Below are 20,016 nucleotides of genomic sequence, written 5' to 3'. Positions count from 1 at the left end.
GTGCTTTGTTTCTGGAAATCTCAATTCTGTGCTTCAAAACATAAAAAAGCACCGTGAGATCTTTTTATTATGTATTTGCCAATTTGTCATGCATATATCTATAATCAATTATATCAGTCCTAGATACTTCTAGATCCTTATAAAAACAATATTCTTCAATTCTAGTGGGCATGAGAATCAATTGGGGATGTAGTTTGAAATGTAATTACCAGAGATTCCATCTATGGAATGGGGTCCATGAACTAGGACTTTAACAACTACTCAGGTGATTCTGATGGGGGTGGTCCACAGATCCCTCTGGAAACACTATCTGCTTATAACCATAAGATGAACTAGACTTATTCCTAAAAAGTAAATTCTGATCTCACTGGTTACTTTAAATCACTGACGTTATCAAATAGCACAGATAATGAATATCAGAACCCATGCATTCAGTCAACAAGTTAGTATTATTTGGACATTTACTGCTTTACAAACTAGAAGCAGCATCTAGACCATAAATGAACCACAGACTGTTCAACATCTAAAGATCTGTTTAGCCTAAGTGCAAAAACATCACTCACAAGTGCAATCCCATGCAGAGGAAAGTGCTTTTAAATGTTCATTAATGAAGCATTTTAGCAGAATGTTAAATGTGTCCTTTTCAAGGACCAAGTCCAAGCCAAGATTTAGCATTTAGCATTATATTAGAAAACTGACCCCAAACTAAAGTCTTTCACATTAATAATTCCAAAGTTATCAATTTCCAAGAATTACCATTTCTGGCCTGAAAACTACCATGTCCATTTCCAGCCTGAAAAGATTCTTTTGTTCGGTCTGATATACCTGAAAATAGCAGGATACACAATGAGGAACTAGAAAAACAAAGAAGTACCTTGCTAACTCTTGAACGTTGAATTTCCAGCGAGTGTCAGGTTCTCGGAATATAACTTCATAGTTATTTTCAAGTGCCTGATTTTTCAAAAGTACATAAAACATTGAAGACATGGTACGTATGTTTGGGAATGTTTATGCTGCCATTTAACATTTACTATAAATCTTTCCTAAAATTCCTTTTGTTTAACCACTAATCCAATGCCTTAGTTTATGTTAACAAATACAGTTGGTACATTTCCATACATAGCCACTCTCAGATTATATTACGGTTCCCAATGATAAACTGTGAATAATTCTATTTACCATGACGGAAAATTACAAAGGTTCTTTGTTTTGAACATTTCAAAAATAGACAGCTGAACTACTTTTAAATGCCCTGTCCACAGGAATGAGGAATGAACTCCAATGGCTTCTCAAAGTCCCTATGTGACTATCATAGACTCACTGCTGTCAAATGCCTTGACCTATTCCTCATACCTTGGTTTAGAAAGTGAGAGTGCCATAGGCACAGAGCTTGGGAAACAAAAGTGGTTTCCACAACCTTTACATATTCTTCCCTCCAAAAGTAGCTCTCCCTGCTATGCAATATAGTTTGGCTCAATTCACTGTGCCCCATTTCCTTGAGTTTAGAAAATTATTACCATTTCCATTAGAAACATCAAACATTGTTTACATTCATAAATTGACCACTACTTTTTTTAAATCTCAAACTGAACTTTCTATTATCACTATTTTTTTATTGTGTTATAAAATACAAAATGAAAAGAACTAAGTAAGCAGCTTTCCTCTGCATTCTTTAGATGGACACTTCTAATTTGGGAAGGATATCAGATATCATAGGTGGAAAATATTTAATTTCTGGGTCCTACTAATAGCTGTGGATGTCTGGAAAAGATTGTGCATGTCTAGAAATTAGAAAATAAAAAGTAAAATGACTTCCCTTAAGCCACTCTCAGTTAACCCGACTCTTGGTTCTGAGTTGTGCCTTAATTAACGTGACTCTTCATGTCCCTATTCATTTCTCTCCCAAGTGGATGCTCGATCCGTGAACTGAAGTAACCACAAAGTTGATGCTAATTTTTCCTACATTCACCAAAGTCCCACAGTCTGGGCCTAAATAAAACTGATGAAAGTACAGTTAGAGACAAGCATACCTGTATGTAAGCTACTTTGCCCGAAATGTAAAAAGAGGCTTAAAAATAGACTGCCATGAGCCCAGTTATAGAGATATTCACTTTACAATTAGCCAAGTAGGGAGAATACTCAGCTGTCTTCATCCTGCCCCTGTATGTTTCTGGATCTTTTCTGTTTTCTACACTCAGTAAGGAATGAAAACTTATTAGCACAAAAGATGAAATATGTCTTAAAACAGATCAGACATATTTCAAAAATAAAGAAAAATGTGCATATTGCTTTATTCATCTGTTGTTCTGACAGTAGGCAGCTGAGTTGTTACCTTTATATGTGTATTTATATTTGTATTCTAATATCTTAATAGGGTTACAGTGTTAATCTGTTTTTAAACTAAAAATTTCATTGCCCTAGAACTTCCATGCAGCAGCACTACATAGTACTGAAGTCCCCAGCGTGGCAAAGACAGAAGTGTGTGCTATGAACATCATCTACAACTCTGCTGGTGGCATCATCTAGTCCAACATTTCTTGGCAGGTTTCAGCAGATGCTCCTATGTATGCCTTCCCTTAGGAAAACAATCAAGACAGAAATGCTGTCAAGAATTCAGACCAAGGACTATTTTAAAAATGTACCCTGAGGTGGTATTAGCATCTCAGTAAATTTCAGCCATTGAACAGCAGAGAAACACTAAAACCTCTTTACCTGCTCCCTGAGAGAACAACTATTAATGAATATGAGATCGTGGAAGATCAGAAAAAGAAGAAAGAACAAATGTTTCAACTTTCTCACAAAATGTCCATAACTGAAAATTCACAATGATACTTCTTCCTACCATGACTGCATAGGGCTTCATTTCCCAGGCGTGGAGGTTGGTATTATCAATAATAATGGGGGATATGCCATTCCTCATTGCTTTTCTTGCTGCAACACAATGTTATATAACAGTGAACAACAAGCAACAATCAGAGAAGGGTGAGCGTACTCCATATTTTGTTATTTTTATTACAGGATGTGCTCATTATACAACTTTAATACCACCTATTTCAGAACCCACTATCAATACTTTTATTTTTCCTGGAATCTAGGGAGGTTACACTCTGGCATTCTGTTTGGGGGAAAAAATGGCAGAACTTTAGATTAAGCTCCTTCCATAAACCTTTTCCATTTTGCAGTATCTACAATCTATGTGCACAACAGGATTTACCAGGGGTGTGGAAAGGAATTTGTCACCTCTTTTCTGGTTCCATTCATGAGCTTCCTCCAGGAAGTCAGGATTGAATTCATAGGCACCATCTTCCCTGAAGAAAAAATCATCCGTGCTGAAAATCAGGGCCCTGGGAAAGTCGTGTTGCAATTGTCTGGAAAGTGGGGAAATAAGAGATTATTTTATGACCATGCATTTTCATAATATAAATCATTTCCTTCCATCTCCAACATTTAGCAGTTTATGAGACCACCAGGTTTGAGTTGTTGAATATCAAAAACATGAGACGCTTGTTCTCTCTAGAAGGTATCACTCTTTCGTAGGGGGAAGGAGAAGGCTGACGGGACTGTGGGTGGTGCCCATCTCTTGAAACTAGGAAGTGCTGGTCACCACCACTGACTTTTGCAGCAACCAGGAGTGACTCCAGATGAACCTGTGGAGGCTACGCTGCGGGTGTGACAAGAGTCATTCCTTGTGGGCACAGCCCTTACTGCCATTCCTCTGTGATGCACCACTGCCCACACCCTCATGCTGCAGCCCCTTCCTGCATCCCCTCACCTGTCCTGGGTCCCCTCGCCTTGGAGAGCTGTTCTCCATAAGGACCCATCTGAGATATTGGTTCTTGCTGAGGTATGAAATGTAGATTAAAGTGACGTGATGTGTGTGCTACCTCTATTAGGTAACATTTTAGCAGTGACCTAAACCGAATTTTAAAGCCACAGCAGGAGAAGAAAAGAGGCAGATTCCAACATTCCCCATGCCTTCCTAAACCTCTATCACTCTCTCTAAATATGAAAATATCACAGAAAAAAGAAAAACCATCATGGAGTTCCCCCTTTAAAGCAAAAAAACCCATTAAATTCTGCACAAAAAAAACTTCACAGGGCTTCCCTGGTGGCGCAGTGGTTGGGAGTCCGCCTGCTGATGCGGGGGACGCAGGTTCGTGCCCCGGTCCGGGGGTATCCCACGTGCCGCGGGGCGGTTGGGCCCGTTGGCCATGGCTGCTGGGCCTGCGCGTCCGGAGCCTGTGCTCCGCGACGGGGGAGGCCACAGCGGTGAGAGGCTCGCGTACCGCAAAAAACAAAAACAAAAACAAAAAAAACACAAAACTTCACAGAGAAGATGTTCCCACTAGAAATCCTTATTCAGACTTTTCTGGGGAGAAGATGGCTATTATGCTAGATAGGTAACTGGGTAAATCTCTGAGCCTCTTTTCTTCATCTGTAAAAACTGTGGATAATGTCACCTATCTCGCTAAGTTAGGATGATGACTTAATAACTTGAGGAAGCGCCTCGCGCAGCACCTGACACAATGAATGTATGTTTATTTCTCTTCTCCCTGCAGCACTCACCAGCATAATTCTAACATCAAACAAATTCACCAGGCAAATAGAGTACATAACAAAATGGCCATGCTCAGAATAAAAAGATATTTAAAAGTTGGAGGAAAAAAATGTTGGAGGGTGACAAGGGCAGGAAATGTAAAGAGAAAACAGAACTATTCAACTGTTTGTTCTTCCCCATCAAGAAGAATTCTCTTTAATCAGGAAAGAACGCAAGGCACTGAAACCACAGATAACGAAGCGCTTGGGTTGAAACACTTGGGTTCAATTCTTGACTACTCAGTCATGTGATCTCTCTCTCTAAGCTTCTGTTTTCCTGACTGAAAACTTGTATAATAATCACTACCTATTAAACAGAGCTTCTAGTAAGGCTCAAATGAGATTAGGTATGGGAAAACATTTTCCAAGAGGTAAGGCACTTTACAAATGTGAGGTATGTTATTTTATTAATAATGAAAACAAATGAAGTCAAATTTTCCAACTAAGACTGTTTACATGCCATCATAGTAAAGTACATTGGAGTGTGTACATAATGGGAGAGATGGTGAAGAAAATGTGGCCATTTTAAATCTACCACAGATACAGAAACTGATATGAAAGAAAAGTATAAAGATCTGATGAAACAAATTCGCATAGTTTCCTTGTAAATGTCTTTTTGATTTTAAAGACACTCAAACTGAAAAGCCCAAATCATAGATCCAAACTTTACCTCCATGAGAACAATTATTATAAAGACACCTTAGAAGAAAATCTAAGGGCAACACTAACTGCATTTTCAGGTGTGTGTATTTTATATTTGTAAATGCTTTACAGTTTTTAAATTATTTTCATCAATATTATCTAGTCTAAATCATGAAAGCTTCATTCAGAGTTTAAATAATACTGTGTAACTTATTTTCCTTATCTTTTGTGTACTATGTTAAGCAACTCTGGATATTAGTTCCAGGACTTTTTTTTTTGATATCCCTTCTAAATCTGGTTTCATTTGTTCTCCTATTAAGTCTGCCACTTATAGGTTTTGTTTTGCCATCTTCAGAGTTGAGTTTTTCTTTTCATAGACATAGCTGTATCTACTCATGTTTTCCACTGTAGCCTACATGGTCCTCCTAACAAACAGGAAGGCAAAAATATGAGTATTTTTCACCTTTACAACTCGGATGGAATGTGTGGGCAAGGGAGGAAGAAAAAGCGGTCTTCATGATCTTACTGAATGATCATTCCTTCGAAAACTTGTTTTATCTTCACCTGAATGTTAAATTAGCACTGGCAGTCATGGTACATCTTGAATATGCAAGACAATAAAAGCTCTCCTAGCTAAATGAAAAACTGATTAAATAGACAATCCTGAGAGTCTCAAACTTAAGTGGAAGCAATAAATACCATTCCATCAGCTTCAGAAGTGATGAGGATAATGCCCCAGCTCTAGCTTGCTTTATGGTGGTCAGGAGCCTCATGCATTAGGGAAATTGAGAGAATGAAAATAAAAGGGAAAAAAATAGAAAGACAATTACATCCACATAATTTTCACCTCCACAGCTCCCCCCAAATTCACTTGAAAGCACTACTGTGAAGAGAAACTCAAGGCTCTAATCTTGATTTCACAACTTACATCATTCTTTTATTTAATAATAGAGAACCATGGGAATATATTTAGATGTCTATTAGTTACTCCCCACTCGCTGACAAAAGTCCAACATTAGTATGTAATTTTGAGTTGTACCCCTAACTTTTTATTAGGGAAATTTTCCAACATGCAAAAGTAGGCAGAATAATATAATCATTCCCCACGTACCCATTGTCCAGCTTTAACAATTATCATCATATGGCCAGTTTTGTTCCATCTGCTTCATACTTCATTTCAGCAAATACCGCATCAGCGTTCAGATTTCCCTGATTTTCTCATAAACATATTACTATAATTGGTTTGTGTGAATCAAGAGCTAAACAAGATCCATACACTGTACTGGGCTGCCACGTCCCTTGTCTCATTTATTCCATACTTGCCCTCTCCTTTTTATTGCCACCTGAACTTCCCCCCCCCAACCTTTTATATGTAGAAAAGGTTCAAACCTATAGAAATGAGTTGAAGGAATAATACTATGAACTCTCCTTACCCTTCACCTACAGTTGTTAACATTTTGCCTCATTTATTTTACATCTCTCGCATATGTATTTTTGATGTACCATTTAAAAGTAAGTTGCAGACATCATGATACTTTGTTCCTAAATGCTTTGTCAAGTATCTTCTATAAATAAGAACATTCTCCTACATAATTATATCACATCTTAAAAATAACATTAATTTACATTACTTTATTATAATTATAAATTATACCAAATATTATAAATATATACTATAAATAAATTATAAGTGTATTAATTTACATTGTAATTTTACATTATAGCTATTTATAATAGCTAATGTTAATAGATTTTTTTATTTTAAAATTTTAAAATTTCCTTCATGGTACCAATAATATCTTTCATAGGTTCAAGTACTGCATTTGGTTATTATGTCTCTTTGGTGTCTTTTAATCTAGAACTGTCATGCCTTCTTTGGTTTCCCTTTTTGAAAAGTCTAGTCGGTTGGCTTGAGACTGCCCCACATTCTGGGTTTGCATGATTGTTTCCTCATAATTAGATCCAGGTTAAACATTTTTAGAAGGAACGTACAGAGGTGATGTTTGTGTACTTCTGATTGCACATAATGACCATTTGTACCATTGTGCTAAGTTTGACCACTTGGCTAAAAGGTGCTGTCAGCTAGATCTCTCCACTGTAAAGGTGCACTGCTTCCCTTGTAATACTACGTAATGCTGGTGGGCAGGGGGTGTGAAACACGAGACTCCACGTAACATCCTGTTCCCCAACAACCTTTCCCTCAACGATCTTTACATTCATTGCCGATCACTGCCAAATCAGTTATTACATTGGGAATTGCAAATACTGATTACCCCATGTAATTTCTTCTATATTTACTAGGTGGCATTGTCTAGTAAGGAAGAGCTCTCTTTCCCTGTCCCCTTTTGATAATGCTTACCATCATTATTCTTTATGATGAGCAAATGGCCCCAAATCTGACCAGCAGGTACCCCTTCAAGCTGGTTCCTGTGTCTTTGTCTACACCAACCTTAAAAGTACAACTTTTCCTTTCTTATTAGCAAAGTAATACATATTCAAGGCAAAATATTTTGAAAGAGAAAACGGCAAAATAGGAGAGGTTCCTATATTCCCCCACTTAAAAATAATTGTTAATATTTTGATCCTTTTTCCAGGGGACAGAATTTTTTTTTCTCTCATCTGATATTTTGTTATATAAAAACAGAAACATAATGTAGCGAATACCAACTTATTTTCACCAAACTTATTTCCACAGCAATTATTTCCTACCTCATGAAATATGACTTTGTGCCATTATTTTTAATGATTATGACATAGTTATTCATATGGATGTACCATAATTTACTTAACCAATGCTCTGTGGGGTTAGGTATTTAGTTTGGCCCCAACTTCTTTGATTACCAGCAAGTTTAAATACTTTTTCTTATGCGTGCTGGTCATTTAGAGATATTCTTTTGTGAACTGCATTTTCATGTCCTAATAAAACCTCCTTATTGGGAGGTTTATGGCTTTCTTTTTGAATATGTAAAATTCTTAAGTACATCAATTTCTTTTTAATTTTGTTTATAATGAACTCTAACATACAAGTCTCAGTTATTAGAAGTTTTCTTAGTCACATGTACCCATCTTTTATTTTCTACTTTCTGTCTTTGGTAATACATTTACAAGTCTTTCCCAACCCAAGATTATGTAAATATTCATCCATGTTCTATTACATTTTACTACCCAGTCCGTCTAAAATTTTAGTTTAGTATGTGGCAGTGGTTAAGACAGAATGGAAATGGACCCCTATCTTAAACCGCTCACAAAAACTTGAAATGGAGTAAAGACTTAAACATAAGACCTGAACCATAAAACTCCTAGAAGAAAGCATAGGGGAAAATCTCCTTGACATTGGTCTTGGCAATGATTTTTTGGATATTACACCAAAAAGCAAAAGCAATAAAAGCAAAAATTAATAAGACTACATCAAACTGAAAAGCTTCTATACAGCAAAGGAAACAATCAACAAAATAAAAAGGCAATCTACCAAAAGGAAGAAAATATTTCTAAATCATATATCTGATAAGGGATTAATATCCAAAATATATAAATAACTCATATAACTCATTAGCAAAAACCAAACAATCCAATTTAAAAATGGGCAGAGGATCTGAATAGACATTTTTCCAAAGAAGACATACAAATGGCAAACAGGTACGTAAAAAGGTGCTCAACATCATTAACCATCAGGGAAACGCAAATCAAAACCACAATGAGCTGTCACCTCACACCTGTTAGAATGGCTGTCATCAGGAAGACAAGAGATTAAAAGTGTTGATGAGGACGTGGAGAAACGGAAAACCTTATGCACAGTTAGAAGGAATGTAAATTAGTGCAGCCACTGTGGAAAACAGAATGGAGGTTTCTCAAAAAATTAAAAATAGAACTACCATAAAATCCAGTAATCCCACTTTTAGTTATATACCCAAAGAAAATGAAAACAGGATCTTGAAGAGTTATCTGCACTCCCATGTTCACTGAACCATTATTCACAATAGCCAAGATATGAAAACAACCTAAGTGTCTATCAATGGACAAATGGATAAATGTGGTAAATATATACAATGGAATATTATTCTGCCATGAGAAAGAAGGAAATCCTGCCATTTGTGACAACATGGATGAACCTTAATGGCATTATGTAGTGAAATAAATCAGAGAAAGATAAATACTGTATGATCTCACTTATATGTGGAATCTAAAAAACTTGAACTCATAGAAAGACAGTATAGTGGTGGTTACCAGGGGCTGAAGGTGTGGGAAATGGGGAAATGTTGCTCAAAGAGTACAAACTTCCAATTATCAGATGAATAAATTCTGGGGATCGGGAGCTTCCCTGGTGGCGCAGTGGTTGAGAGTCCGCCTGCCGATGCAGGGGACACGGGTTCATGCCCGGGTCTGGGAGGATCCCACATGCCGCGGAGCAGCTGGGCCCGTGAGCCATGGCCGCTGAGCCTGCGCGTCCGGAACCTGTGCTCCACAACGGGAGAGGCCACAACAGTGAGAGGCCCGCATACCGCAAAAAAAAAAAAAAAAAAAAAAAATTCTGGGGATCTAATGTACAGCATGGTGGTTATAGTTAATACTGTTATTATACACTTGAAAGTAGCTGAAAGAGTAGATCTTAAATATTCTCATCACAAAAAAAGAATGGTAATTATGTGGCACAATGGAGGCGTTGGCTAACAACAGTGGTAACCATTTTTCTTTTTTAAAAAAAAATTAATTTATTCATTTATTTTTGGCTGTGTTGGGTCTTCGTTGCTGTGCGCAGGCTTTCTCTAGTTGCTGCGAACGGGGGCTACTCTTCATTGCGGTGGCTTCTCTTGTTGCGGAGCATGGGCTCTAGGTGCACGGGCTTCCATAGTTGTGCCTCGCGGGCTCTAGAGTGCAGGCTCAGTAGCTGCGGTGCACGGGCTTAGTTGCTCTGCGGCACGTGGGATCTTCCCAGACCAGGGCTCGAACCTGTGTCCCCTGTATTGGCAGGTGGATTCTTAACCACTGCGCCACCAGGTAAGTCCGGTAGTAACCACTTTTCAATAAAGAAATGTATCAAATCAATATATTGTACACCTTAAACTTACACAATGTGTTAATTACACCTCAATAAAGCTGGCGGAAAAAAAAAAGACCAGAGAGTGGTACAGCTGGATTAAAACCCAGGCTTCTGGCCTCAGAGCTATACACTAAACCACTGTGATTGAGTGCTATAAAATAAACAAACCACATTTATCCTTTTCTCTAGTGACATTGAGGTTGTTTGCAATTTTCTCTATCATGAACAACTTTTCGTGAACATCACTGTGCCAATCTCCTTGTGCATATGTACAATGTCTCCTGAGGGTATATACTCCAAGTGGAATAGCTATTAAATCCTTTTTGTTTGTTTTTTGAAAGAACAGAGCAGAGCAGATGTTATTTAAAATTTCCTTCCTTCCTTCAGAAAAAAATTTTTCTGATAGAATATATGTTCCATGAAGGCAGGGATTTTTGTTTCTTTTGTTCACCGTTCTATTCTAAGCATCTAGAAGAATGCCAGGTACATGAGAGATAATAAATATTTGGTAACTGTATGAACGGTTCTTGAATGTTAGGCTCTGTTGTCTTAATTATGTAAACTTTGTATAGGGTCCCAAACTGTGTGAGGAGAATTTCTATTTACTCATCTTTACATGTTGAGAATTTTACCCAAACTTCAGATTTACCCCCAAAGAGGACTGGGAGAGAGAATTCTTAGATTCCAGCACTCCCTCTAGATGTTACTGGAATTCTCAAGGACTTTAAGCTGGGAGGCAGGAAACAGATTCAGTGACCCAACAACCTGAGGAGAATGGGGAGGGAGACATGTCTGTAAACATCTCAGGCTAGTCTCCCCTGAAGCCCTGTGTGGCCTGCCCTTCTCGGTGCTGCCAACCACCATGCCAAGGCTGAGCCCTGCCCTTGGAGAGACGGAGCTCAACCATCACCAGCACCATGGATACCGTAAAGCCACAGTGGCTAAGGGGACTCCAGTGAAGAGTTCCCAGGCTGTCCTACGCTCACTCTTGCCCTCACTCCTCACACCTCCAAAGTAGGGCATGTTTATGAGATCCAAAACCAGACTAACAGTTAGCCCTCATGTGCCAGTGTGGCTCCACTGCAGTTTCTAGGAGAAATTCCTTTCAGTATCTTGAATGCGAACAGCACCCTTCCAGAGAATCCAGCAATGCCACAGGCTATGTTTTATGTTTTCAACTCAGCCATGCTCTGAAGAGGAGAAGGAATCAGAAGCACACCCACCTCAGCACTAACTTGTTTTTAGCTGTGTTTTCCCAAAATGTCATAAAGCAGTTACAGACAACAGAACAGTGGCCAGACAGGAAAACTGTCACTCTGGGCTCTTTTTTGACTGCTGTTTAAATGGGAAAACAGCTGTATCTTTGATAGTTTTTTTTTTTTTTTTTTTTGCGGTACGCAGGCCTCTCACTGTTGTGGCCTCTCCCGTTGAGGAGCACAGGCTCCGGATGCGCAGGCTCAGCGGCCATGGCTCACGGGCCCAGCCACTCCGCGGCATGTGGTATCTTCCCGGACCGGGGCTCGAACCCGTGTCCCCGGTATCGGCAGGCGGACTCCCAACCACTGCGCCACCAGGGAAGCCCGATACTTATTTTTAAATCTCTCTTTAGGATAACTATTGGGTGAAGGAGATGGCACATGAAACATTTTCACATGTAAAACACAGGAATGGGTTTCTTATGAACGGAATTAAAGTTTTTTTTTCTTTTTCTTTATTTTTCCCCCTCTTGTCTATTCTCAACAGCTCGTGCATTCTTTTACATTTCTCTTTATGTGAATAATCTCCTTTTTGGTTTTGTTGTTTACTCAAGACCCATGCTGATTCTGAGCTACCAACTCTTAGGAAGTTTCTGGAATTAACACATCCATCAAATATTTAGACCTACTATGTGCCAGGCCTTCTTTTAGGGACTGAACAGAATAAAGCCCCTGATCTCATGGAGCTTGCATCACATCTCATGAAGCTTACCTTCTCATAAAAGAAATAGATAATAAACAGGTATGTATATGCCAAGTGGTGCTAAGTTCAAGAAAGAAAAGAAAGTCAAAGTAAGGGGCAAAGAAGGTTGGAGAGGTGCTACCATCCAGAGGGCCTTTCTGGATGACAGAGAAGGTCCCTTTCAGACCCTTTTCTTCATCATAACCTTAAAAAGTATGGGTAAAGAACACTGAAATATTCTAGTTATACAATACTTCAACAGGACTCCTTAATCGTCAAAAGTGGATGTAGGTGTTTTTGTCCATGAACATCGCTGGTAAGACCACTTTGTGCATTATGAAATCCTGAATCTCAGAATCAAATGCATGATTCTCTGATCCTAACGTCCTCATCTGTAACATAAAAACACTCCATGTTAGGATTATTGTAAAGATCCAGTAAGGTAGCATATATAGTGCCTGCATACAGTCAATGCTCAGTAAATGTGGGCTTTCTTTTGTCTCCATTACTGCCATACCCTTTCCCAGGCTCTTACCTTGATCAAAACAGATAGCCTTCTCCCCAAGCCATGCCTGCAATGCGACGGAGAGCATTATGAAGGAACAATCAGACGTGAGACTAGTTTTCCTCTTATCGTACTATTTCCTTAATCTCATAGAACCTAGCTATCTTTAGGTAACTTGGAATGATAATAATTTCATACTGGGTTCCTCTAGAGTCCGAATGGGCCTAGAACGGTTGCCATTATATAGAGAAGAGTTCGTCAAAATGCCAAGAAGGAACCTGGGCACTAAGTTGGGTTATGTTATAAATATCCTGTCATGTGAGTGAATGAGGAAGAAACATGAGATAACCCTGGGAGGTCAGTGTTGGCTATCTCTCCCCAACACATCATAGTCAGGATAAATATGAATACTTATTTAGAAATCCAAATCTCATCTCTCCCCATGGCCCTCAATGGTACCACATTAATAAAGAAAATTGGGGCTTCCCTGGTGGTGCACTGGTTGAGAATCCGCCTGCCAACGCAGGGGACACGGGTTTGAGCCCTGGTCTGGGAAGATCCCACATGCCGCAGAGCAACTAAGCCCATGCACCACAACTACTGAGCCTGTGCTCTAGAGCCTGCCAGCCACAACTACTGAGCCTGTGTGCCACAACTACTGAAGCCCGTGCTCCGCAACAAGAGAAGCCACTGCAATGAGAAACCCACGCACTGCAATGAAGAGTAGCCCCAGCTCACCACAACTAGAGAAAGCCCACGTGCAGCAATGGAGACTCAAAACGCAGCCAAAAATAAATAAAATCAATTCTCGGTAATTTTTTTTTGTATTAGAAGAAACATATCACCAATACTGACAAATAATAACATGTGGCTTCCTTACCCTGACAGTTGAAATCCAGGTAATAAACTAAGCCCACTTAATAGGGCCTTTACCTGTTTTTTCATGAACAGTAGATCGAAACCAACCTCATTATACTTTTACCACCTTAGTCCCACTAGTCTCTTCCTTTGGTGCAGAAGAAAAAGCTCTGATTAGAAATAAGGAGAATTCATTGCTATGAACTTGATCAAGATATACAACTTCTTGAAATAATGTCATTTGCAGCAATATGAATACAACTAGAGATTATCATACTAAGCAAAGTAAGTCAGAAAGACCAATACCAAGTGATATCACTTATACGTGGAATCTAAAATTCAATACAAATCAACATATCTACAAAACAAAACCAGACTCACAGATATAGAGAACAGACTTGTGGTTGCCAAGGGGGAGGGGGGTAGGGGAGGGAAGGAATGGGAGTTTAGGATTAGCAGAGGCAAACTATTATATATAGGATGGATAAACAAAAAGGTCATACTGTATAGCACAGGCAACCATATTCAATATTCTGTGACAAACCATAATGGAAAAGAATCTGAAAAAGAATATATATATATGTGTGTGTATATATATATATGTATAACTGAGTTACTTTGCTGCACAGAAATTACACAACATTGTAAATCAACTATACTTCAATAAAAATTTTTTTTAGAAGTATATAACTTCTCAGAGTTTAGTGTCTTGAGCTTGGACTAGATGAACACTGTGGGAACTTCTTGTTCATTTCCTGAGATTTTCCTATGAAAACATTCTTCCCCTTTCATTTCTTCCTCTATTCCTACTGCTTCTCTAATCATAACCACATCTGCGACACTATATTGCCCAATTCAGCAGGGTCTTCTTCCACTACCCCGACAGCTCCAGGACTATGGTGGTGGGGATTCTCCTGTGTTACCTTTCTAGTAAGTGATTGTGAACACATACTGCAGAGTGTGTTCTTACTCTCTGTGAACATAGGAAGCACATATAGTACTCATTCATCCCAGCCTCCAAAGAGAGGCACTGCAAGGATTCTCAGCGATGGGGAGAAGAGATTCAGGACCCATCTTAGGAAAATTACTAAAAATATAAAAAGTACCTTCTCCAAGTAGACCTAAGTGGCTAAAACTCTGAGACGTCACCTGCCTGATACTCTATTTTCATACACACAGACTTGGAATACTGCCAACTTCCTATTTTGACCCTGCTTTTATTTATGAGAGCCCTATGCTCATAATTAAAAACACCATGGTCCAGGCCTGCTGGCTTAGTGCACTGTGGAGTGAGTACACTTTGGGGTCTAATTACTCACTACTTAGTTAACTAATCCCCTCTTCTCACTGTTTCCCATATTTTTTAAAAAATTGTGTTTGTTTGTAAAGTATACCTTTGTCCCCACCTCTGTCCCATCATTGCATCACATCAGGAAAGCATCCTTTCACCTCTTTGGAAAGCTCTAATGCCAAGAAATAATGAAAAGGTATTTCTTTTGATGGAAAATTCCATGTTGTCCAGAGATAAAAATGAGGAGAAAAGACAGCTGTCAGTGAACATCCTTTGAACCTACCGAATCCATGTTACAAACCGTTTTTGATGGTGCCAAAACAAACTAGCACATTGCAAAGGACATATGTCCTAGAGTGTGGCCCCCAGACTTTGATTGATATGTAAAGATTCAAAAACATTCCGGGGACTGACATAAGGTTGACAACTTTTAATTTTTCAAATAACGTCATTAAGAAAAAAAAAAAGACTATACTATTGCCATTTCATTTCATTTCAAAAGGACAATTTAGTGGTATATCCATGCAAGAGAATGCTATTCAGCCACGAAGTAATGAGGTTCTGACATATGCTACAACATGGATGAAGCCTGAAAACATTAAGCTAAGCCAGACACGAAAGGACAAATACTGTATGATTCCACTTACATGAGGTATCTAGAGTAGGCAAATACATGGAGACAGAAAGTAGATCAGAGGTTACCAGGGGCTGAGGCGAGGGCGGGAGGATGAGCAGTTATTGCTTAATGGGTACAGAGTTTCTGTTTGTGGTGATAAAATTTTTTTTAAAAAGGTAGTGGAGATGGTTGCACATCATGTAATTAATACCAGTTAATTGGACACTTAAAAGCAGTTAAAATGTCCACACACGCACAGAAGAAAGCACAGAGGTAAACAGACATCCACAGATGTTTTCACTGAAGCTGGAGGACAGAACAAGTGCAGATCCAAGTGAGTTTATCAGTTCAGCTGTGGAAAAAGAAATAGTTCTGGATCACGTGCTGAGAGTGAAAGGGTCTTAGGACAGGAATCCTGTTTCTTCTCTCAACCCTGTACTCCTTTATCCAGATTTTAACGTTCTCCATGATCTGGCCCTGGGTGTACCTAACCAACACACTCACTAATATAAACAACCCACTGCAGTAAAACCATGCTCCTCATGAGCCTAGAACATCCAGCTCTTTCCCATCTCCATCTCCTTATTCATGATAGTAATCCTCTTCCTTCGTGCAGTCACATCCTCCTGGTCTTCAAGGCCAGGTCAAGAATCATCTCCACATGGAGGAGACTAGCTCTTCCCTAATTATCCTATCTTCCTAACCATGCTCAGTGACTCCCCTGGCCTTGAACACCACCAGCAAAGAACAGGCTATTCCCCATGAGACTTTACTTACCCACAGCAGTGTACTGGTTATTGTCTTCCATTTGTTGGTCTTGTGTAGGCTCCTTCTCTTAATCTTATTTTGTATATACCTTACTAAGCAAGTGCTAACAGTCTTATAAGTACTCAGTAAATACTACTATTGTTGACTAGTGAAAAATTAACAATAGTTGGTATTTATATGGCCCACACATTCATTGGTGCTTTCACATTCATAAGCATAGGATCCTTGTTGACCACAGTACCTTAAATCCTCACAATAAACTTACTAATGGAATATTAGCTTCATTTTAATGAAGAACCTGAAGTGTTCAATTAAGTGACCTATGCTAGTTCATATGCTAATTAATAAAATATTAAATAATAGCACCAAATAATTAAAATCAGTCTCCTTACAGATTAAAAAAGCTTTCTAGTATGTCCAATCAAGAATAAACCTAGGAAAGCCTTTTTATATAGAAAATGACATATTTACTTGGTTATTTAATAAATGCTTCATCACACAACCTAGGTCTACCGAGCCAAGTTACTGAATAAAACTATTTGCAGCTAACTTAAAAAGTTATTTTCACCTTTAAAAAGTTAACAATATGTATTTGTTGTAGAAAAAATGAGAAAATAACTCAGGGGCAAAAGTCTATATTCCATCCCACTGCCTAAAAATCAACAACTATTGTAACCTAGCAGGACCCCATGGAGGCATTCCTGGGACAGGCCTTCCTCCATATCCTCTGCTTTGGCTCCTCTCTGAACTATCTAGATAATAGTATTTGACACACATTTCCTGAGTTGTCTTGCAGATGTAAAAAACTCCCCTCTCCAACAAATGCAAGACGTTAACTACTTGATGACCATAAACACACAGCTCCAGGCCTCCCTGTGATACCACCCTGCTACCTCACCATCAGCCAATCAGAGAACCGTGCACAAGCTGATCACAAACCCTGCGACCCGCCCCCTCCACCTGGCTTTTAAAAGTGCATTGCCGAAGCCCTTCTGGAAGCTCAGGACTTTTTAGGGCATGAGCCACCTCTTTTTGCATGGGCTTCCAATAAACCTTCCTCTGTTCCAAACTCCAACGTTTCAGTTTGTTTGGCCTCACTGTGCGTCCGGCACACTAACTTGCGTTAACACTATGAACAATATCTTTTTACACATTTCTTTGAACAGAAAATGGGATTTTTGTGTATTTATTTGTAGTCAAATGTACATCTATGTTCTCACTAATGACTCATGACTTATAAGCCAATCCTCTATTTTTGTACACTTAAGTTGGCTCACATTTTTTTCTTTTTCATATTTTTTTCTATCACATCAAAAACTCTGCTGAACATCCCTCTATCCTCATGCACTTGTCCAGTTACTGTCTTAGGATGAATTCCTGGAAGCAGGACTTACAGGTCAATGGTAAGAACCTATTTTTGAAACGCTTTTTAAATGAAACAGAGGTGACAAAACACATATAAGGGACAAGCTAAATTTTTAGTACTCTGATGTACTTAAAAATTTTAAACTAGATACAACTCTAACTGCTTTTTTTAACCTGTCCAAAGAATTTAAATAGATGGTTTCCACATTCCAGTCCCTGCAAACTGAAAACATATAGGTGAAAAGCATAGAAATATAACATTGATTTGGAAGACCAGACATATTCTAATTTCAAAAACATTTTTAATTCTTTAATCAAATGAGAAACAAAAGTTAAGCAGAAAAAAGCTGAACCCGCATTTGTAAAAACGATTTCCAAATTTTATAGAAAAAAAAGTTTTATTTTTCTGATCCAAGAAATACATGTCCATTATGGAAAATTTGGAAAATACATAGAATAATGAAAATATGAATTTCCCAGAATCCAAAAATACATAAGATAGGCTTACAGTTTTACTATTTTCTTACACATGTATTTTTTAATAATTTGCCATTCTCCTTCTCTCCCCAACCTGACCCCCCAACAAAAAAGTGGGGAAGGCAGCTCCTTGAAGGACATGGCCTGTCACACCCACTACACCTTGCATCCTCCCTGCAGACCTCTCTCCTCGCTGAGCTGTGGACTGTATCCTTGCCTACTTTCCTGATTTCCATGTAAATGCACAACACACCCCAAAGCAGGGCCAAAGTCCTGTGCTCTCAGAACTGCCAATGCCCAGCCTATTAACAGAACTCACAATGTCAACTCCCAGCTGCCTCCTTCACTTCAGAGCCAGACTTCTCCCTAAGAACACCTTGAAGATTATCTCTGCTGATCAACATCTTCGGCAGTAACTAATGCCTCTTAAAATTTATACAGCACTTTAAAGTTTAACAAGTTCTCTCATACACATTTAATCCTCACAAGAGTCCTCTGAAGTAGACAGAGCAGATAGCCCTATTTAAAAGGGAAGGAAACTGAGGTGCAGAGGAGTTGAGATCATATTGAGTCAGTGGCAGAGCTTGGACCTCCCTGGCAGTCCAGTGGTTAAGACTCCGCACTTCCAGTGCAGGGGGTGCGGGTTCAATCCCTGGTTGGGGAACTAAGGTCCCACAAGCCGTGGGGCACAGGCAAAGAAAGAAAAAAAAAGAAGCCATAAATTGACTCAAAGGTCAGAGCTCCCTACCTAGCCATTATTAAGAAAACATTTTTAAGTCTGACAACTAGAAATTAAGAGCTAGAAAGATCTTCAGTAAATCATCTAATTCCTTCTCAGTATTCACATGTAAAGGAAAGTAAAAAGAATTAAAGGCAGGTGATTGCCCAAAGTCACCAACTATTTTGTGATGAAGAGAATCTAAAGGCACAATCTTCAGACTCCCAGGGAAGTGCTCACACCAGTCGTCCCTAGAGAGATGTTCTTTAATAAGCTGGTCTCTCATCCGGTGTCCTCCGCTTAGCCAAATGTCAACCAGGAATTAAAATCCTAAAAGTGTAGAATGTTAGAGCCAGAAGGGACCTTAAAGACTACCCAGGCCAATCCACTCGCTTTAGAGATGAGGAAAGTGAGGTCCCAAACTCACGGCTTCTGCTGTTCAATTCTGTGCACCTTCCACTCACCATATCACTTCCCTTCTTTAATTATAAACAAAATCTGGCCAAAGATGTTTACTGCCTTCTCGGACAGTGTGTGATAGGCCACAGACCAGCAAAGCCGAAGTAAAACTGATCGGGATTTGATTTCAGAAGATACCTTGTTGGTAACAGATGTACCCACCATGACTGTATCATAAAATAACGAAGTTCTGCTGGGTTCTAGGCAGGCTCCCCCATTCTCTACCCAGCCAGAGAGAAGGCCTATTGAAATGTGCGTGTTTCTTAGAAAAGGGTACCAATGGCCCTTTGGAAGTCGCCCATCTCTTGAATCTGTGAAAATGTAGCAATATTGTTTTGCTAAAGGCTTCTACTCCACAAATCAACCAGGAATCCTAACTAAAACTGGCAGCACAACACCAGGGCTGTCACAGTTCCCTGACCCTAAAGAACCCAGACCCTCCTCCCACGGTCTTTGTGTACCATTCAAATCCGCTTCTCAATATGTGCTACGACCTTGATTCTTCTTCATTGGTTCCACAGTTCTATGGCCAGTCCCATGGTTCTACAGCTAGCCTTACCTCTCTGGTGAGATGGAAAGCTCTTTGAGGGCAAGGGACCACTTCTATTGAACACATACTACTGCCAAACATTGTGCTTTGCAGGGTAAGATACGGCCCCTACCTTCAAGAAACTTACAGAAGGATAAACGAAACCATGTGCAAAACCAAGCGCAGCCACAGAGGTGTAAACAGGAAGCGGGGGAG

General features: G+C 39.2%; 1 protein-coding gene and 1 non-coding gene across 7 annotated transcripts in view; both read right to left on the bottom strand.

Annotated features, from left to right (window-relative positions):
- The window catches only part of N4BP2L1 (NEDD4 binding protein 2 like 1), a 35,156-nt gene that overhangs the window by 13,865 nt on the left and 1,275 nt on the right, over positions 1-20,016 (bottom strand). For 2 of the 6 annotated variants that reach the window (XM_033410085.2, XM_004282202.4), the window contains exons 2-4: positions 3,241-3,368; positions 2,843-2,931; positions 875-951 (exon numbers count right to left, since the gene is read on the bottom strand). In XM_033410085.2, coding sequence (XP_033265976.1) covers positions 875-951; positions 2,843-2,931; positions 3,241-3,368 — 294 coding nt within the window. Of the gene's footprint in view, positions 1-756; positions 826-874; positions 952-2,842; positions 2,932-3,240; positions 3,369-15,046; positions 19,064-20,016 lie in introns of those variants that run through there. The other 4 variants (XM_033410087.2, XM_033410086.2, XM_004282203.4 and 1 more) reach the window with 3 other exon arrangements.
- On the bottom strand, positions 11,520-11,651 carry LOC117197624 (small nucleolar RNA SNORA16B/SNORA16A family). The gene has a single exon (XR_004478343.1). It is a non-coding gene; the product is annotated as a small nucleolar RNA SNORA16B/SNORA16A family (small nucleolar RNA).

The sequence above is a fragment of the Orcinus orca genome, chromosome 18 (assembly GCF_937001465.1).
Source record: "Orcinus orca chromosome 18, mOrcOrc1.1, whole genome shotgun sequence".
NCBI lineage: Eukaryota > Metazoa > Chordata > Mammalia > Artiodactyla > Delphinidae > Orcinus > Orcinus orca.
This window is presented reverse-complemented; position numbering and strand designations above follow the sequence as displayed.